Source organism: Channa argus, chromosome 9 (assembly GCF_033026475.1).
Source record: "Channa argus isolate prfri chromosome 9, Channa argus male v1.0, whole genome shotgun sequence".
Taxonomy (NCBI): Eukaryota; Metazoa; Chordata; class Actinopteri; order Anabantiformes; family Channidae; genus Channa; species Channa argus.
Window position 1 is genome coordinate 14,705,001 of NC_090205.1, and position 20,620 is coordinate 14,725,620.

General features: G+C 36.3%; 1 protein-coding gene across 1 annotated transcript; it reads left to right on the plus strand.

Moving 5' to 3' along the window:
- Positions 1–2,465: 2,465 nt before the first annotated feature.
- Positions 2,466–11,984, plus strand: lnpa (limb and neural patterns a). Its single transcript, XM_067516215.1, has 13 exons — positions 2,466–2,657; positions 3,338–3,445; positions 3,860–3,901; positions 6,069–6,256; positions 6,335–6,393; positions 6,476–6,516; positions 8,653–8,736; positions 8,836–8,887; positions 8,984–9,202; positions 10,300–10,405; positions 10,769–10,839; positions 11,159–11,314; positions 11,568–11,984. The coding sequence occupies exons 2-13, from the start codon at positions 3,419–3,421 to the stop codon at positions 11,732–11,734; spliced, it is 1,212 nt and encodes a 403-aa protein (XP_067372316.1). The 5' UTR covers positions 2,466–2,657; positions 3,338–3,418; the 3' UTR covers positions 11,735–11,984.
- The last annotated feature ends 8,636 nt before the right edge of the window (positions 11,985–20,620 follow it).

A 20,620-nucleotide genomic window follows, 5' to 3' on the forward strand; every position in this document is an offset into this window, starting at 1 on the left:
CCTTTTATGCAATGGCTTTGGCCAGAGCTGAAATAGCTATTGCAATGGGTACCCTACTGCTAAGCCATAAAATATGTCTTGGGACTTTTCGATACTCTGGTTAAGCATCATGCACACTCTTGTGTGTACTTTATATAAAAAGAAATGAAAACTATGGAACAATAGAGCAGTAGCTATGACCATAATCACAGTCATAGCAGTATGGCAGTATAGGGAACAAGCTAGCCCTCATTAGTTAGGTTAGTATTAGCCTGCAATAATGTGGTCACAGCAAGAATGTCAGTAACAAATTAGAAATTATTTTTTTTAAAGCTTTTCCTTGTTTTAAATACAACCTATCCAAAGTGCAGCATTCCAAAAACATGGACTTCTCATTTATATGAAGTTTATACATTAATATTTGTAGCAAGAGCTTCTTGTTTTTGCTCACCTGTAGCATTCAGCCAATGTGACATCACAGTACAGTGATGTCTTGCTGGCCTATACTTGGGGAGAAACAGCTCAGACAGAATTTATAATAATTTATAGTAAATGTGTAGTATCAACAATGTCACAACAACAAACCAAAAGATACTGATCCACAACCTGTTCTTATAAATGCTCCCAGTGCCTAATAAAAACTGGACCAAACCACCAGTGGGGTGGATTACCATATACCAGTACATAAATTGAAAATTTAGCCAAATACATTTGCAAATTATTCAGTTATTTTTCAAGAAGCTTAAGTAAATACTTTTGTGAGACAAACATTTTTGTAAGCACTGGCTTTATGAAACTTCTCTTGTGAGAAAACAAACAAATGCTCCCCCCTTCTTCTGAAATATGGTAGAACCAGGAAGTATGAATACACATTAGAGCCACTATAAACCCTTTTGCTTGAGCCATACTGGCTAACAAGATAAGACAATACTGACATTGCAGTACCTAGCGTACAGTTTTAAAAAAAATATATACTGCCTACTGTTTTATGCTTTGTCTAGGATTAATAACTCTCTGCTAAGAACTACAATGCTGAATTGTCTTACAATGTACAAGTACACAAATGAGTACATGCATTTAAGGTGAAATACAAAATTATTATAAGGAGAATCTCCATTACTAATGTGATACTTGTCACACGTGTTTGATTACGCCTCAGGAAGAAATACATGGGAGGACACTACTGCCCATGCTTGAAACAAAATGGAACAGTGCTTAATTTTGGCAGCCATCTTTCATGAGTGTGTATTTGGGATTCTGGCAGTCTTCAAGACAAAAAAAAAAAGAATGTTGCACAAATAGAGAAAAAAATCACTTTGTTTGTTTACTGGAGGAAGTGAATCTAACAGGAATCCACAGCAAGAGGCACGTACTTTGTCTACAATGGAAGAAACATACAATAACATAAAGCTGGGGAGGGGTGGGAAGTTTGGATCTAAAGCTATAATATCACTGTTAAACATTAATTTTGAGGAAATCATTAATCTATACGCTGTACATATGCATTATCTGCGGAATTGGTTGTCGTATTTATAGTGTCTTCAGTTTTAAAGGATCCAGTGATTTCAGCACCAAGATTTTATGGTTAAATATTTACGATGTATGATTTGTTGCTTTCATGATTACCAAGACCCTTTTGTGTAATTTCAGTTTGTTTGCTATGATTTTGGACTGTGATCATTGATGCATCTAACTCCTCTCCTCTAATGTCTTTGGCAGTCTTATCAATAAAGGCTAAAAGAAAAGAAAAAAAAGTAGCAGTAGTTGATGCCTGGTTGCCATGGCTTAAGATTTGTTTGATTAGATGTGGGACCTAAATGGATTGATGGATTATGTTTTCTAAAAATACTTTTTGCATAGCTGATCCACATTAACTATACTATGTTCATTTGACACTTTTATACAGTGTAGCATATATCCACATGCAATCGAAGCTAATTCTGCCTTAGTGTCTTTCATAACAACTTGTATGGCACATAAACCTGTGCATTCAGGCATAGGAGAAAGCACTTTGGATTGGACCGACAGTCAATGTACAATAAATGGTCAACCAACTGTGCCATAGCCACCCTAAAATTACTTCTCATATATAGAGGGATACAGATACATATAGAACACATACATATATAGCATATATGTAAGTCAGAAGTCCTCCATTAAGCATCACCAGTATATGACAATAACTTGCATAATGGTTAATTTCACTGGAATACATGCTGTCAGTATAGCACAGCTAAACGTTTCAGGATCACTTTTAAAGCTTAAATTGTTTTGTGGGAAATCGAATTTCTTTCCAATTGACCAGGCCGCCACTACTACAACTACTACAACTGCAGCCCCACCACCAACTTGTCGGGTTGCTAATATTAACCCAGCCAACTGAATCAGTGTGACACGTGTCAGAGTCAAACTTCTAAATAAAAGCTTGGCAGCAGCGCACACAGCTTGATTTTTGTCCTGTCTCTGGTGTCTCTGCCAGCTGTACAGCGGAACATCTTAGTTTAACATCATAACATTGCCATTTTAAGGGGATCGCCGATTCCTGTAAAGGCCGAGCACAGATCATGTTCAAAGCTGCCGTTACAGCGGACACTCCCCCATCTTGGCTCACACAGTCTGTATAAACCAGAAGGACTTGCAACCCTGCCACAAGCTGTTCAAACCGGACAGTTGACACGGTAAATACACTCAGTTTTTCCCCTTAAGATTTACATGTGATTCGTGCATCTTTCAGCTTGGTTATTCCGTCGTGTTTATACTAGTCGCGATGTCGCGATGAAGACTTATCAACGTTAATGTTACCGAAGTTAGTTCGTGATCAACTGCAGTAGTGTTAGCGCTACTAGCTAGTGGTTAGCTTAGTGTTGCTGGAGTGCTAACGCAGTTTTCTTAACTGCGTGTGTAATGTTACTAAGTTAACTAGGTAAAGAAGTTATTTAGGAAAGGTAAGCTGCAAGTGGAGGCACGGCATACCTTTTCTGTGAAATGCCAGGTGGAGCAGTTAAGTTTGCTAACTTTCGTGGGCAGAGCTAAATAGCAGATTTACAGTAAGCGAAGTTAAGTAAGTTTTACAGAGAGCGCCTCAGTTGATTTGGCACATGGTGACAGAATTCACTTAACGTCAATCAAAACACGGTGTAACTTAGTCGTCAACGTGTTGAAGTGGTTCGCGCTAGTAGCTTTTTTGCAATCCTACTTAATGTAGTTTACGCAGCTGTTGTGATACAACTTCAAAACATAACGCAGCGTTACATACTGGCAGGAATGATTTAAGGCACGCTGCGTTACTCTGCTGCAATTTTTAACTTCATGTACCAAATATATTGTGTTTATTCAAGCTCCGCATTGTTGTCAACAGGTGGAAGATTATTCTGTGAGTTGGGGGAAAAAAAAAAAACGGTCCAAGTAACAGAATATCCTGAACTCCCACATCCTTAACATGGGGGCTGTTGTCTCACGGTGGAGGGTTTGTATCAAAACCATTATGAATTATGCTTCTTTGCTTCAAGCAGATTTAACATAAATTGCATGTACTCGAAAAAACAGCTGTAGGTATAGACCCTATGTATTTGTAAGCACATGTGGAACTACCACACACATACCACATCATAGTTTGTGCAGAAAGAGTGCCAATATGCTTAATCTACTGCGATCTACATAGATGCCATCTTGGCAAACGCAGGGTATCACCAACAACAAAGGAAGAACACAAACATGACCTATGCACAAAATGTGCAGAAGTGGCAAAATGAAATGGGGAAACTTCCAGGGTATTTTAAAGAAGTTGTTTGCACAAGGAGCACTGTTATAAAGGCAGATGACACTATATAGTCTCTCTGACTAAACTTGTGACTGGATTTCAAAATGTTTAATTCTACAGGCTAAACCATCCACTGTGGAGATTTTGGAAGGAATTGATAAGGTATGTTTTACCATAAGTTCATCAAATTGGAATAAGCATGGTTTTCTGAAACACATTTAATCTTTGGATCATTTAAGTATAAATTAATTTCAGATGTCTTTCTTTATCTGTTTGGATTGAGGGCAAGAAACATGCCATTAAAATCAATGAAAGCACAACAAAAGCCATGCTTGTTAGCTTTTACTAACCTGAACTGTGAGACTTGCACAAACTATATGGCTATAGAGGGATAAATAGACCACTTGTAAGAGGTTTTGATAAACATTGCGTAAAAACATTCTAAACATTTGTCACACTTTATTCACAGACACATTTATTGTCGTTCTAAACTTTATATGTGAATTTAAATATGCATGCTTGTTTCCACTGTGCAGTGAGAAAGTAACTCAGAACAAGAAATTCAGGGACCACTTGTACCTCTTTACTAGAGTACTACTACTGTGGAGGCCATGAAATATAAGCACGCTTTCCACCAATAGGGTTTGGTGCTCCTCAAAAGTTCAGCAAGTGCTAGACTATTTTCAGCACATGGCTTTGGAGCATAAGACACTATATATACTACTAAAGAGGTCAGGCGTCATTAAAGCTATGAATAGGTGATTGTTAGACTGTTTGTTTTCTATATAGAAAAACTATTCATCTATCTACATCTATTATGTTATGTGTAGTGCTGTTTCATCTGCATGGTTACAGCACATATACTCAGACAGAACACACAACATAATGTTGCTGAAAAGATCAGTTTATCCAGTGCATAGAGTGACGGACACAAATGTTACAGTCAGACTGAGCTCTGTTCTGTCCATTGGCTATTTTTGGATGGGATAAGCAGCACTAGTTTAACAGAATGGATATCCAGTCGTGATTTGACAGAATTATTTGCTAGGTATTCTCCCATAACTTAATGCCAATGTTGAATTATCCATTCAGTTGTAGTGTAGAAACCCATACTGTTTAGAGCAATGGCATTAGTGCAGTGGTAAAAAACAATGGATTAGCATTACAAACTATCGAACTGCAAGTTTGCATATCATAAAAAGAAGCTTATTATAATACAGTCTTTCAAACCTGTTATATTGTACAATATCCCAAAGCTGTAAGAAATAATTTTCTTTTTTCTCAGAGACTTGCTATAAATGTAAATATTTCAGCAAAACATTTATATGGCATGAAGGACTATTAATACTTAAAAAATTTGCTGTGAAACTTGACATTAATCTTACTAATCTAGACCTGAGTGCAGGAACACAAATGTCAGCCCATTCATTTTTGTAGATCTTATTTTAAAATTATAAAATTGCAACGTTTGCCTATCAGTGTGTACTCGGCAATAAAAAGCTTCTATTTCCAAAAGTATTCAGACTCTTTACTGTAGTACTTAGAATTGTGATAAGGTAAATTCTGTTGTTTTATTTATCTTTGATGTGTCTGGAACATGAGTGGATTCATCTATGACAAAAATTACTTTATATTCAGAATCATTTCACAGATTTCTGCAAAGTCACATGTAAAATAATCAAACGGATTTTCAACTACATAAACTGCATAAGACTAATTGTGTAAAACTTGGTTCCTAATGTGTAAAACCGAAGGTGAAATCGTTTTCCTTTTAGTTACCATTAGTTAGATTGAAATTGGTTAATTAAATAATAAAATGTTAACATCTTAAGATGTTCCTTAAGTGTGTCAATGATTGATTTAAAGCCAATACTAGTAGATGTGATGCTCAATGTTTTGCTTGAGACTAGATTAGTGATAATAGAAATTATTGCTGCCGATATATAAGGACAAAGCTGTATCATGCTTGAAAAGTTTATATACATAAGCAATAACACTGTTGCCCATAAAGTTGGAATAATTTTGTTTTCAGCCACATTCCTCTTGTTAGCAAAGGTCAATTGTATTTTCATTTTCGCTGTGATTTGTTATGAAAAGATTGAGCAGTTTTGAGAAGATATATATTTTATCTGTCAAGAATAAATCACGTTGTCACAATAATTTCATGAGAAGAGGTTAAAAAAAAAGTTTTATTCCAACTTTATGGGTAGCAGTTTATGTAAAGATGAAATTGTCTTTACCTAAATAATATTTAATCATAATGACATTTACTGACATTAGTCAGAGTATGATTTTATACTAATAACACCTATTGTTATTGTTTACACAGGATATACAGATGCTTGAAGAATATAGCGAAAAGTATCAAAGGCAGTTGAAGATATGGATTGGGCGACTCCTTCTGTACTCTTCCCTTCTCTATTTTGTAACATGTATAGTTGTGTATTTTTGGTACCTGCCTGAGCAGCTGATGGGACGACTCATACTGTCTCTTCCGTTTGTAATTTTTCCTTTATTGTAAGTATACGTGATAATCAATCACACTTGGACTATTTTGAAAAGATAACCAAATGACCACTTTCTTTTCCTTTTTAGAGTATGCTTTCTTCGAAAAATGCTTATAAAACTTTATTCACGAAGAACAGAAAAAAACAGTAAGATTATTTTGCCTTCAGATACATACATTACCACATAATAGTAATTTTCATGTGCAAATTGTTTTTTTTTTTCCCCCAGATGAAAAATTAGAGGACCTTAAAGCACAAAAAATTAAAATCGTAAGTGATGTCTTTACGTTTTTCCATGCACTTGATTTCTCTCTCTTTTTCACTTTCTCAGTCTCTGTTTTCCACTCTCTCTGGTTCCCCCCTCAGATTGAAAATAACATTTAGTTTTGTTTGTTTTTTTCACAAAAGATTTAAACAAAATCAATGCCAGTGACAATAGAGGGCAAAACCGCACAGGACAGAGTTCCACCAAAGTGGCTAAATTATCCATGTCTCATTACTCTACACTACTCACAAAACGTTAGGGATATTTGTCTTTTTGGTGAAATTTAGGGAAAATGTAAGAAGTTTGTGCTACAGTGATATTATTTTGTGAAAGTAGGGCATTTAACTATAAGCCTGCAATGGTAATTTCTTCATCTCCAACAGTGTTTAAAAAACTTGTCACTTGTTAGGTCTCGTCTTGGTTTCATGACATCAAAATATGAACAGCATGATGAGAGAGGACTGCGGCAAATTGTCATTGAACCAGAACATTTAGTGGTCGATTAATGGATCAGACAGGATCCATGAATTTCTTTGTGATTTTTGCAGTTAATCACCTTGTTAGAGAACAGCATGTTGTCCAGTAAGTACTGAAACGGTTGGACATGTTCATTCAAAAGTTAAGGTCAAATTAAGTCCACCTGTAAAGGTTTAGTCCATTTTAGGTGCATTAAGAAATTTCACCCGAAATTCAAATATCCCTAACTTTTTGTTGTGTGTCGTATATTTAAAATTAATATCAATAACAGATATATTGTAATTTAAAAAAAAAATATTCTCATTTGTCAGTTACTTCAGAGTGTACCCGACCGTTATCACTTCTCACTACAGTAGTGCCTTTTTTTGCCTGGCCACAACCCAAAACTATTATTAAAAAAACCTAAATAAAATAAAAATCTGAGCTCACATATAACATAGCTGTATACAATTTCACATGGAATAGACTTGGGACCTTATCTAACCATTAAGTAGTTGTTTTATGTAAATATGCCTCATTTTGCAGAGATGAAATGGGCTAGTTAGCTGTAGCTGTTGGGTGTTTTTTAGAAAGAAAAAATATTTTCAGAGATAATGTATCACTAAAACACTAAATGCCTTTTGAAGACCGGGGGTGCTTGTCAAATCTAAAGAATAATGTCATTTTCACTTATATTGTAAAGATTCACCATATCCTGCTGTGGAGTTATGTTGTAGGTATGCTATTACAAAAATGCTATTGTATCTTAAAAGTATATTAAGATGGAGTTGTTTTTCAGCACTAAATGTACCCAACACATTTTAATTTAAATGTCCTAGAAAACAGCCTTCAGCTTGAGAACTGCAAAATGACATTTGAGAAAGCATTTTTCATGCATCCATGGTTTGCACCATAATTACCCTAGTGGAAGAAACATGCTACATAACTTATAATCTCCATGGTTGGTCTGCAATGAAGTGAAGACTGGCACATCATGTTACAAGTAGTTTAAGCTTCTTCACCTTCTCAGGATTTTTGCAGCAAAATACATGCTAATCAATGATGTTCAGACATTTGATTGTTACACTAACTTAACCCAGTAAACCACTCCACTAATGTCACTATAATTAATAGCATTTAGTCCAGGAAAGAAATAAATCTGAGAAATTGCTTGTCATCCTCTGTCAAGTCTAATAACTTTCGATAATTAGGCCTGATGGATTTTCACACTCTCAATTATCGAAGTAGTGAATGTAATTATTCTTCATATTATATGTAAATATTTAGAAATGTTTGATACTTAATTTAAGTCAAGATGTACTATTTTGTGAAGTTTCGAGTACCCTTTCACAATCACATTATACTTGTTTAAGATATTTTTCGTGTGTGTTTTTTTTTTTTTTTTTTTTTAAATGTATTTTCCAGTAGAAATTTGGGAGGGTTGCGTCAGGAAGGGCGTCGGCTGTAAAAACTGTACCAAATCAACGTGCGGACAATGATCCGCTGTGGCAACCCTGAACTCACAGGATAAGCCGAAAGGACAAAAAAAATTATGTCAACAAATTACTTGGCAATATAACTATTACTGGAATAATTCATTGTAGAATATGTGAAAAATTATGTAACTATATATATATATATATATATATATATATATATATGATTTAATAATCTTGTGTTTCCAGCTAGAAGAAGTTATGGAAACTGAGACCTATAAAAATGCTAAAATGATTTTGGAGAGGTTTGATCCTGATTCCAAGAAAAGAATTGTGAGTTATTTTGTTTTTGCTTTGTAAAATATTTCTGTTTGTTATTGTGTTAGATTTTATATTTAATCATGCTCATACTTGGTTGTTGTCTGTGTGAAGGAGCTTGAATCCACTCCATCTGGACCTCAGATGTCTCCAAAACCAGGCCAAGGTATCGATCCCTTCTGAAGAAGGGAATGCTAATTTCTCTTACTTTTCTCTTGCGTTTCATTCCAATGTTACAAAAGCCACAATGTTTTCCTGTTAGAGCTCCGCCAGCGCATTGTCATTCCAAAGACCCCCCAAGTGGTGAATCCTGCAAACACTGCTGCTGCTCGCCCACCTCTTGCCTCTGGGCCCACCTATCCTGGACGGTCCTCCCACTCGGCTCCAGGTGGACCCCCAGAGAGGAGCTTGTCGGCTATGGCTGCTCAGCAGAGCTTGATGAGGAAGCCCGTGACCCCTGGAACACCTGTTCCAGGAGCTGGTGAGTTGCCTGCACACAGGGGGACCACATCATAATGTGGTCGATTAAGGTGTGATTTACTCGTCCTGGCTCTGTGTCCCCAGTTGCTCAAGGCTCTGTGGTTTGTGTTGTCAGCAAGTATATGCTATACAGTAGTTGTAGTGGGTAATTGTATCAATGTACTTTTCTGAGATCTTATTAGAAATTTAAACTTTTTTTCAAACAAGTTTATTTATAAAGTAAGACCAGAAATAAGCAATAACTTGAAACACTCAGAATATTTACATCATATTTACTTGTGTATGTTGCATCTGTGGTTGATATAAAGATTTCAAAAGCCAGCCAGAAAATACGATGGAAAAGTTTCAATAGAACAGTTGTTGCATATGGAAGACATCTGTGGAGTGTAGAGGTATTGAATATTCAATATAAATTATTTCTGGACTATGAACACTCAAGAGAAGATGCAAATAAGTGCAAACAGTAAAGAAAATGTTCTCCTAAAGGAAGCTGCATGCTGTAATTGCCATGTGGAATGCCAACTGTGAGGTATGCACGAAGCAGCATTACATTAACTATGATTAATTAGCCAGACCTACGTTTGTTCTCTGGGCAATCGTGTTGGAATCTCACTAAATGTCTTTTAATGTTTAGCGAAATTGCCTTTGGCATTGGGAACACCTCACAAATGGTTTACATGACTTGATGTTATCACCTGCTTCTGCTGAAAATTGAAAGTGAAAAGCAATTTGATACAAAGAGTCACCACAGAGTTTCCATATGTTGGTAAATTAATAACCAGCAGGATACTGAGACTCTGCCAAGTCTCACAGAAATGACCAGTCATCATCCTATGATTGCTCTTGATGTTAGATTATATTAATTACTACTCGCCAACACAGCGGGGACTTTGGACGTGCTTTGCAAGAGAGATTTGGTGTAAAGTCATTGAGAAAAAGGGCAGGTTTTAAAAAAATTCATTATGCTTTGTGCAGTAAACTGTCAATGTTGAACTCCCTACTTTACAGAGCTTTTACAGTAAATAACCTCTGTTTGTTGCAGCTTCTTTTCAAGACTGCAAACTGTATCTAACAGGCACTGGTGCTGTGCTTTAACAGGGTTGCATCCCCCAGGCCCACCACTAACCAGACCAGTACTCCCAAGAGAAAGAGGAGCTATGGACAGAGTCATTGAGTATCTTGTTGGAGATGGCCCTCAGAACAGGTAAACAGCTTCGACTTTTAAACGTGTAATATATTTATAAATGTACATCTTCTGCATAATACCTTTTTTATTCATGCTAGTTGTTTAATGTATTTTCTTACGCATAGCACATAAATGCTGCAATTATGAAACACCTACATTTATTTCTAGGTTCAATAAAATGCTTCTGCCATGTGAAGCTCTTGCTATTGAAAGTAGTGTTAAAATGTTTTGTAAAAATTTCCCATGAGCTACAGTAAATCATTTCCAATTGTACTTCTACTGAGCTTGGGACAGTGAGTTTTATTTTCATTTACTTTCAATTATTTTATCAGCTCATCTACTGAAAGCTGCCTTCACTGGATTGTCTTTCCTTCCTCATAGATATGCTCTCATATGTCAGCAGTGCCTATCTCACAATGGCATGGGATTAAAAGAGGAATTTGAATACATTGGTAAGACTTGGAGAAACACAACACTCTTTGTCAGTCTCCATCAAACACTGTGCCTTCATTTGCCCTCTAGCATTTGGCAGCTTAGTATATCATATGTCTCTTAAATGCTTCTGCCACTACCGACCCCTGTAAGCAAAATCACGAGATTGAATATGCAAAACAGTGTTACACATCAATCTGAAGTGTTTATGCATCTCAGGCATTTTTGTCATTGGTTTATATTCATGTATATTAATCAATGTCTGTTTGAGAATGTATTAGTGAGGTGACAAACTATATGTATGGTGTTTTTTATTTGTTTTTTGTTTTTTTTTCCCAGCCTTCCGATGTGCATATTGTTATTTCTTGAACCCGGCAAGAAAGACCAGGCCTCAGGCACCCCGACTCCCTGAGATCACTGGTGAACTGAAGATGTCACCTGAGCCACCTTTGCCATCCTGTAGTGCAGATGTAGATGACAACCAGTCTGTTTTAGGTGATAATGACATTGGCGTGTTTATTTACACAGGACATACACCTCTAAAATGTAATGGTCATATAATTACCAATATTAGTACATTTAGTAATACAATTCTTAAAATTCTTATTCTATTATACAAATGTGCCTATTTCTCATTGCCTTGCACATTTGAGTCTCTTATAGGTGTTTAAATGCTTTGAAATATTGTGTATGTTTAAAAAAATAAATAAATAAAAGTTTAAAAAAAAGTGTTTGTTTTTTTTCCCAGAGAGAACGAGGCTTGCTGATGTCTCTGCTGAAATGGACGACTCATGCACACTAACAACTGCAGAGCCCATTTCTACGTCAGACAGTCAGAACACCACAGAGTCACAAGACCTGCCCTCAGAGAAGTCTGATGGAGAGCAAGATTTGTCTGCCATGGAAGTGGAATAAAACACGAATATGATGATTTCAACAAGTCAGTTTGTAACTTTTGTCTTTGAAGAAAAGTGATAACATAGAAGTAAGTGCTAGATGTCGGAAAAACATGGAAACAGTTGTGATATTTCAGCTTACAATGCTTAATGTGTTTAGTGTAGAGAATTGATATTATAGTTCAAATAATTGATTTTATATATATATACACACACACACACACACACACACACACACACACACACACACACACACACACACACACACACACACACACACACACACTAAAATCAACAACTTGTTTTTCAGTATGTCCACTCCACTTTTGAACTTATTGAAAGCAAATGTTTTGAATGTTTAGGAAAAATATTTCTAACATTATTCTATTTGGGTTAACAGGAAAGTACTGAGACAAAATGAGAAATATTTTTGCATTAAAATAAGTTTTTATTTATGGGAATTGTATTTAAATATTTTTCTATAATGTGCCTTTCATCACTTTTGACTGCAGTACTCTGTAGCACTGTGGTGCTAAAAAACAATGTTTACACAACCATAGTACCACAATAGGAACGTACAAACAGCATGAATTTATTGGTATTTGGACTGTGCACCTACTTGAATCGCCTTTTTATGTAATAAGTCATCAAAGTATTGTCAGTGCAATCTTTTCACATGCAGTCCAAAATCACTGTTGAATGTCAGAATGTGTGTTTTGTTGTATAAGTAATACTAAATAAACATTTGAGAACGTCTGTGGACCATATGGGAACACACGATTACATATTCATCCAGATTTTATTATTCCCATTTATTCCTGTTGTATGTATTTTGTAATGCGTTAAATCTGTGTCCCTTTCTCCTCTGTCCAGCTCCTCACCAAGGACCATGTTTAGGCAGTCCATTTTCATTAGCAGGCCAATCTTAGCTTGTGATCATTTTATTTTAGCTCATTGATCATTTCAGACAGCATAAGATAATGTTGCTGACACAGAACCCAGCCAGTCTTGATTGCTTGACCCTCTTCATTTGCAACAAGAAAGTCATTGACTACAAAGTTGCTTTCTGCCAACACGTGACTCTTTTCCCCTGAAGATACACCGTGAACTATTGGTGAGGTCAACACCCCACATCTTCTATGGGTTTTGATAATGTATGTTTACAGAGACGTGACCTCCTGAGCCTTGTAATGCATCAATGTGACATCAACAGTAACGCCTGATTCCACTGCATGCCGTTTGAGGTTGACCTCTGACAAGAGCCAAACATTGAAAAAAATGGGACATCAATAGGACAATGTTTGGATGTTTTCACACCATTGAGAGGTTGTTCAGTATACATAGGCGCACGTATGTGCATCATCATAAGTAATATATCAAAAAAGATCTTTGTGCTGTGTGGTTTTAAAAAATATATTTTATTCCACAGCATTGAATCATGTCTTGACAGTTTGTAATTTATAGTCAGAAATATTTTGTGGGCAAGATTTAACAAACTCAGTGCCAGGTTTACAATGCTTGATGTATTTCAAAGACCTGACAAATCACAGATTTGGAAGGTGTTCAGAAATAAAAATGGCTGCAAAAAAAAAAGAAAAAGAAAGTCTTGGCTTTAGCTAAACACCTTTGCCCCTTATAAGTATTGTAGTTACTGGTACTAGCTTTTGTGTAGTAAAATAATTGTGTCTTAACTTACAATATGATAACAATCTATTACACAATGTATTTAGGCACAAACAATATTTGGAATGGCCCTTTTAACTTTCCAATCACAGTGATTTTATTGAGTTATCTTAGGTCTGCACCTAAGTGACCATCATCTCAACCTATTACATGAACAATTCCAAAACAGTCTGTGAACAGAAGAGATGTTTGCATCCAAATGTCCCAAAACTCAAAGGATTACATCTGTGTTGATATCATGAAAACACTAATTGATTTTCAAGGATGACAAATGGCATGCAAAGCTCCAGAACCGAGGTCATTTTGAGCAAGCGATGAAAATGTACAGTGGGGCTGTCCCAAGGTTCATAGTTCTTTTCATGCTCATCTCTCACATGTGCATTCGAGGCCACTTGACTTAAATTTATACTGATCTTTTATTTATACCCAGAAAAAATGGCAGATAAGAAACATAAGCGTTCTTGATATTTTGTTTTGTCATATCCAGCAGCCAAAGATTGAAATCCTGTGAAACAATTTTCTGAAGAAATGAAAGAGCGTGCCCTTCTGAACCCTGGAGGAAAATAACCCCACGGTGCGAGGCGGAATATGAAACAGAGGCACAGAATAAGTAAAATAGACAAGTGCACCAGGCTTGTCACTTTTCCATTTGCTGCTCCCGAGTAAGAGCACTTCAGAATTCTCCTCATCTCAGTGAAGACTTTCATCGTTATGCTCTATCTACTGTACTGAATACAAAAAAAGTACCATATCAGACAAAGGTAATAAAGAAGGAGGTTGAAACATTTACCATGTTTCTGCCAATCATGTATTAGATAGCACCAGGAAGAACAACCAAGTCATAAATATACAGCCAATATAAGCCATAGTGCATTGAAAACAATGTGGAAAATGCTGAGATGAGTGTCACAGAAGCACTTAACATGGTTGTGATATTAGAGCTCACCACTGTCTCTTGACAACAGCATCATTACACCGTAATAAGCGCACAATCTCCTTCAGACATGCATTAAAATCAAATTAGATTATACAAGATCTTGGCTTGATGAGCTGTAAGGGGTGATGTTCCCGAGCATTACTGTAGCTCTTTAGCTGCTTGGACTTGAATTACCACTTGGCAAAGTTGAGTGGCTTTGCACAAAAGGTCATCAGCTTCCAAGAAATGTGTTTTTAAAATTCAAGTCATTTGAAACTTAAAAGCCCAGATGGATGGGTTTCCATTCACCCCCGACATTCTATCTGTCACATCCAAAGTGCACACCACTGATTGCATGATGCCGGCAATAAAACACATTGCTGTAGTTTATACCAGAGTGATATTCAGGGATCAGAGAGCATTGTCATTCTCTGTCCTACCCGGAACTCATTACACCACTGAGCGATGACATTTGTTTGAGTGCTTGAGACAGTCTTACTATTATTACTGCAAACAATCCACTATTGTAACTTAATTATATGCTAAACTACAAGAGCACACACTTTTACAAAGACAGCATACAGTAAGTGCAAAAACATCTATTTCATTACTTTATTGTAAGTTGCCTTCAGTACAATTAGCGGAATTGAACTGTAGTAGATTCCAATACAGTAGAAGAATTTATTTTGAATGTTTGTGCTCTTCATGTTCTGGTGTTCAGCGCTTGACAATTGATATATTGATTAATTTTATATAGCGTTAGCATAGAATGTGCTGCAGGAATCAATAACATAAAAACCAGGTTGACCTAAATTTACAAGTACTGTCAGGTGCAGCATAATAATTCCATTATATAACAGATTCAAGGAACAAAGCATCTTACTTTCTTTCTGTTTTCTTGCTATTTTACTAAACAGTAACATATTTCAAAGGAAGGACGCCCAAGAAAACAACAAAAACAGAGTAGGTAAGAGAAGAAATGGAAGGCCACAACAACACATCCATGCCACTGCCTCATGTGGAAATCATACAAAGCATCCTGCAGGCAGCAGGTTCATTTTATAGCTTCATCTATTACAACACTGTCATTGTTAATTGTCTTCTTTTTACCTCTGCAGGATTCTCCAAATTGGTCCTATCGAATGTGACAGGAGGAAGAGCATTAAGCATCTGACAAGATGATATCTAAGTTCAATTTCCTACTCCTTACCTGATTTATACCTGCAGCAGATCATTTTCCTTTCTGTCATAAAGACCTCTATAAATCAGTGGTGCTTATGGAAGCACTACAGAACAGGGTCCCTGGATTTGTATCCCCTGTGTTTGCTATTAGGAAGCCATTACAGCCACATTTTCCTCCTTCAAACAAAAATGATCAAATCTAATACTGGCGAGATTAGAGAGATAAAGAGAGCAAGCGCTGGCAGAGCTGTTCAACACAGTCTCCTATCTAAACAATATGTTCTAAACTCAATAAAAACAGGGCTTTTTGCTGGTGACACCATTATCCATCTGTTTGGACAAAATTGCTGTATCATGGTATAAATCTGCGATACAAGTGACATATCCTCTAAAATAAAAGGGAACATTAACTGCTCTATCTTCTAGAGGCCATGGGACTAGCTGGCTATAAGCTCAGTCAAGTGTGATGGCAGTTATACTGTGTTTTACTAGACTGCAGACAATTATACTTTGCTCCTCTCCCCTAAGAAGACAAACTGCCATGGCTTCAGCTGAAATGATTTCAAATAGATTTTCCAAAATGTCTGTCGCCAGATTGCGTCCATACATTATTTCACTTAAATGGAGAGAAAAAAAGAGAGAGCAAACCCACAAATCAATCACAACAGCCCACTTTACCAGATGGAAAGACAAGAGCTTTCTCTCTGTGTGTGTGTGTGTGTGTGTGTGTGCGCGTATGTTGAAGACCTGCAGAGAAGGACAGTTATAGGATGTGCACAGCCCTGTCTCTGCTATGTATCTCACTCATTTTGAAGGATGACAGATTACCTACACTCAGTGGTGAGCTGGCAGTGCTGTAAGAGTGGAATAATGTATAATGAACTGACCCACTGACTTCTGGCTAGTTCAACAACTGGTTCATTCAACAAATCATGTGTAATCCATTAGGAGAATGGCAAAATTTATTATTATTATTAGCAATTATTTCACAAAACTCCACACACAAGACACAATCTGTTCTGCTTTGTAAAAAGGGAGAGTGTATAAATACTGTACGTAAGTTGGATACTATTGCATTGCACAGTATTTTGTAGCACAGTGATGTGTAGATGAGGGTGTAGGTAGTAACATAGCTAAAAAGAAGTCTAAAATCAAGTCTAAACAATTTTTTTTATCATGCAACTGATTTTTAGTTCTATACCTTATGGCAGTACAATTATGTCTCATCTTTACTCCAATTAACATTTTACATGCAATATATTTGAAGAGCCTATAACATAAACAACATGAAACTTGAAAGTGAGACACTTTACCATTTCATGGAAAATATTAGCTCATTTCAAATTTGATGGCAGCAACACATCTCAAAAAAGTTGGAACAAGGTGATGTTTACTATTGTGTGGCTGGATGGTCCCTCTCCCCTTTAGTCCTCTGGACACGACGTCTCTTGTTTCCAGAAAGAATTTAACATTTTGGTTCATCTGACCACAGAACAATTTTCCATTTTGCCTCAGACCATTTTAAATTAGCTTTGATCCAAAGAACACAGAAGTGTTTCTGGATCGTGTTCACATACAGCATAACAAACATTTGTGGATTGCACACCATACTGTGTTCCTAAACCCATGCAGTGATGTTGAGGAGAATCATGTCTGTTTTTAATGCAGGGCCCAAAGATCACATGCCTCCAGTTTTGACCTTTAACCTTGTCCCTTGTGCACAGATATTCCTCCTGATTTTCAGAATCATTTGATTATATTATTTACTATAGATGGTGGGATCTTCAAAGTCTTTGCAGTTTTACGTTTAAGAACATTTTTCTGAAATTGTTCCACGATTTTTAGATGCAGTTTGTCACAGATTGATGAACCACTGTCCATCTTTACATTCGAGAGGCTCTGCCTCTCTAAAGTGCTCTTCTCTTACCCAGTCATGTTAGTGATCTGTTGTCATTTAACCTATTTAGTTGTCAAATTGTCGTACAATTGTATTTGATTTGCGGCAATTACTTTTCCAGCCTTTTGTTGCCACTGTCCCACCTTTTTTGCGATCTGTTGCTGCCATCAAATTCAAAATGAGCTAATATTTTCCATGAAATGGTAAAATGTCTTAGTTTATGTTTTACATTTTGGGGTTTATGTTCTATTGTGAATATAATATGAGGTGATAAATCAATGTGCGGAACATGTTCTGCAGTGGTAACCCCTGAAGACACACCGGAAGCTGTTGATCTTTGACTGTAAAGTCATTGGTGTTATTGGTGTCTTCATTGCCTTAGATCCATGTAGAAACAAATGATGCGACATTTAGATCAGCCAGTTTTGCATTCAATTAGACCACAACCTTTTGCACAGGTCAAGCTCAGAACTGACTGCCATTAAAAACTAAGAAGAAGCTAATCTGCCTGTCTCTATGGACACATCCATTACTTTAGAAAAATAAGAGTTTCAGATGAAGACACAATGAGATTTAACTGGAGAAAAGCAGAAGTTTTTAAATTAGTTACATAGTGAAAATTGCTAGTGCTATTTAAAATGCTAATTTCATTAGCTAACATTTGCTAAGTTAGCAGAATAGGTGGAGCTGAATACTGCAGTGGCTGCTTTCAATCTGGTAAGTGAATTTTAGTGAAATTAACTTAAAACATACTAACTGTTGGTGTTTTCTTTTGTTTATATCAGACCCTTTGAACACAAAGGACTAGCACTGAGTTCTCAAAAGTATTTTTTTGATTATTGCCAAAGTTATGTAGCTATGTAAAATACTAAATGGAAATCAAAGGCAAATGATTGAAAACCTATAATTGATTGAATGGAGTTCAAAGACAACGTAGAAAATGTTGAAACCGAGAAATCAGCTTATGTTTTAAATTTCAATTTAAAACACCCACAATGTAATGAATGGACTGGGAACAAATCTGAGCTATTTTTTTAATATTTTTTATTTTTATATTATGCAATTTTATACAATATCCACAAAATTAAGTATGTTATTTTTACAGTCTGTAGTTACTTCTATAACATCTTCAGTCCAGAGAGCTAGGCCTAATTCTGCTTTAGTGTATGCTGATGTTAAAATGTGCATCAGCCCATGATGACTTGTGTTATTTTGCTGCAGGTGTGCAGCTCTACATAGAAAAAATCATGGGTGTGGGACACAGAGCACATGCAATGTTCGTCAGCCTTAACTGCGATGGAAATGGGGAGCCTAATTGCTTTAGTTTAGAAAGCAACATTTTCTTTTCTCAGTTGTGCTTCATACAAAATTTCTGCTGCTCAACTGTTATGGGACTTGTATTTTTTTTTAAGTCATAATGTGCCAAGTGTTTTTAATAGGTGATAGGTCTGGACTGCAGGCAGTTTAGCACCTGGACTCTTTTCATACAGAGCCATGCTGCTGTAATATGTGCAAAATATGGATTAGCATTGTCCCGTCCAGTGTCTTTACTGCTTGTCTTGTTAAGGGTGGGGTTGGTGTGGAGCCAACCCCAACTGCCATTGGGGTTGAGGACTGCAGATTGCCAGGCTGACACAGAAAGACAGCCAACCATTCATATTCACACCTACAGAGAGTTTAGAATCCCCTATTACCCTTACTGCATGTCTTACAATTTTGGGAGAAAATAAGAGTACACAGAAGAAACCTACATAGGCACAATGGAAAATCATGTAAACTACGAAAAAACAGCTACTCATTCTTAACCGCTTAGTAAGTTGTTAATTTTAAGTAAGCATTTGTCCACACAGCCAGAGTGAATTTCACCCCATCAATAGGTCTGCAATTTTCCCCCTATTTGGGATGTTATTTTATACCCAATCATGATATGGACCCCTTTGTAACTCAACGCTATTAATTTTAGGTGTTTTTTTAGCATTATACAACGTTTCCAGTCTTGCTGCCCTTATCCCAAATAATCTGCCTCTAATTCAAAATTTGCATTTATTTATCAAAAAGAATATCTAAGGTTTCATTTGATATGTACAGTTCCATACATCACAATTGCATTCAACTGAATGCAATGAAATTATTATTTGGAAGGCATTCCATTCTGTTTTCAGTAACATTTTTCAGCGTACTGAAAAATGTTACTTTTGGAAACAGGGTTGTAGTTCATCTTATTATTAATACTGCCTGAATAAGTGCAGCCATTCAATATGTGTAAAAAACTACTAAATGATGCAGCATATGTGCTAAAACACTTCAAGGCATAGTGTCAATAAGTAAGATCCTGCATTGTGTGATCACATCGGCTCAATGATATGCTCAAAAACATGGAAATTTATGTGTGGAATTCAAGTGTTTCCAGTGAATCTTAAAATTTGGCATCGCCAAAATGGGTGGGCCAGACAGAAGCCAGTACTTCCAGAAGGCTCTGTCTTTTTTTCTTTTACCAATCAGAGATCAGTATTCTTGCCAGGGGTGGACATGGTCCACCTTGCCACCTTCTAGAACTGTCTGCTGGACAGCCTCTCACACCTACAAAACGTATGCATATGACCTGCCAACTGTTGTTCCTTACAAAATACAAAGTTGGTCATCACTTTAGCACATGAGTCTCCAAAGCTAGTCTCCTTCTCCCCTACTGTCTTTTCCTTATTCTTCTTTCTGTCTGAATACAAGTTCTCGTCATCTTATGATCATTCAGTGAAACTTATTTAAATTATTTAATTTAACTTCAGAATCTCTGGTTGGCTCTGCAGAGTTTTGCTGTACCTTCCATCATTAAACTTGTTTGAAACTGCCTGCTGAAATGGTCACAATTTTACAAATCCTCTCCTTAGTTGTTATATGGCAGACATGTTGGCTCTGTGCTAAAAACTGAGACAGATAGTACTGTCAAGATTCTAGTGAATATTAAACAATTAAAAAAAGAAAAGAAAAACTTTTTTCTGGCTTTTTCTTTAGTATAATTGGAAAGTAGCTTCGTTTCTTCCTGAATCTTATCTTCAGGGGAATTTGCAAGTGCAGTGGACAGCTTATAAAAAAACTTACTATGAAAAATACAGACTCAGTGATGACATAAACCTGGCAATGTTTATATTTGATAATGTAACATCAAATCCACAGAATTTATGTTGTTTCTTATTGTTTCATATCAAAATTAAAGACCGTTCATGATATAA

Bases quoted from the DNA above. Each gene is read 5' to 3' on its own strand.
- lnpa (XM_067516215.1), top strand. From the start codon at position 3,419: ATGGGGGCTGTTGTCTCACGGTGGAGG. The intron at 3,902-6,068 runs GTATGTTTTACC...TTGTTTACACAG, and splicing joins TTTTGGAAGGAATTGATAAG to GATATACAGATGCTTGAAGA. The intron at 8,888-8,983 runs GTATCGATCCCT...TTTTCCTGTTAG, and splicing joins GTCTCCAAAACCAGGCCAAG to AGCTCCGCCAGCGCATTGTC.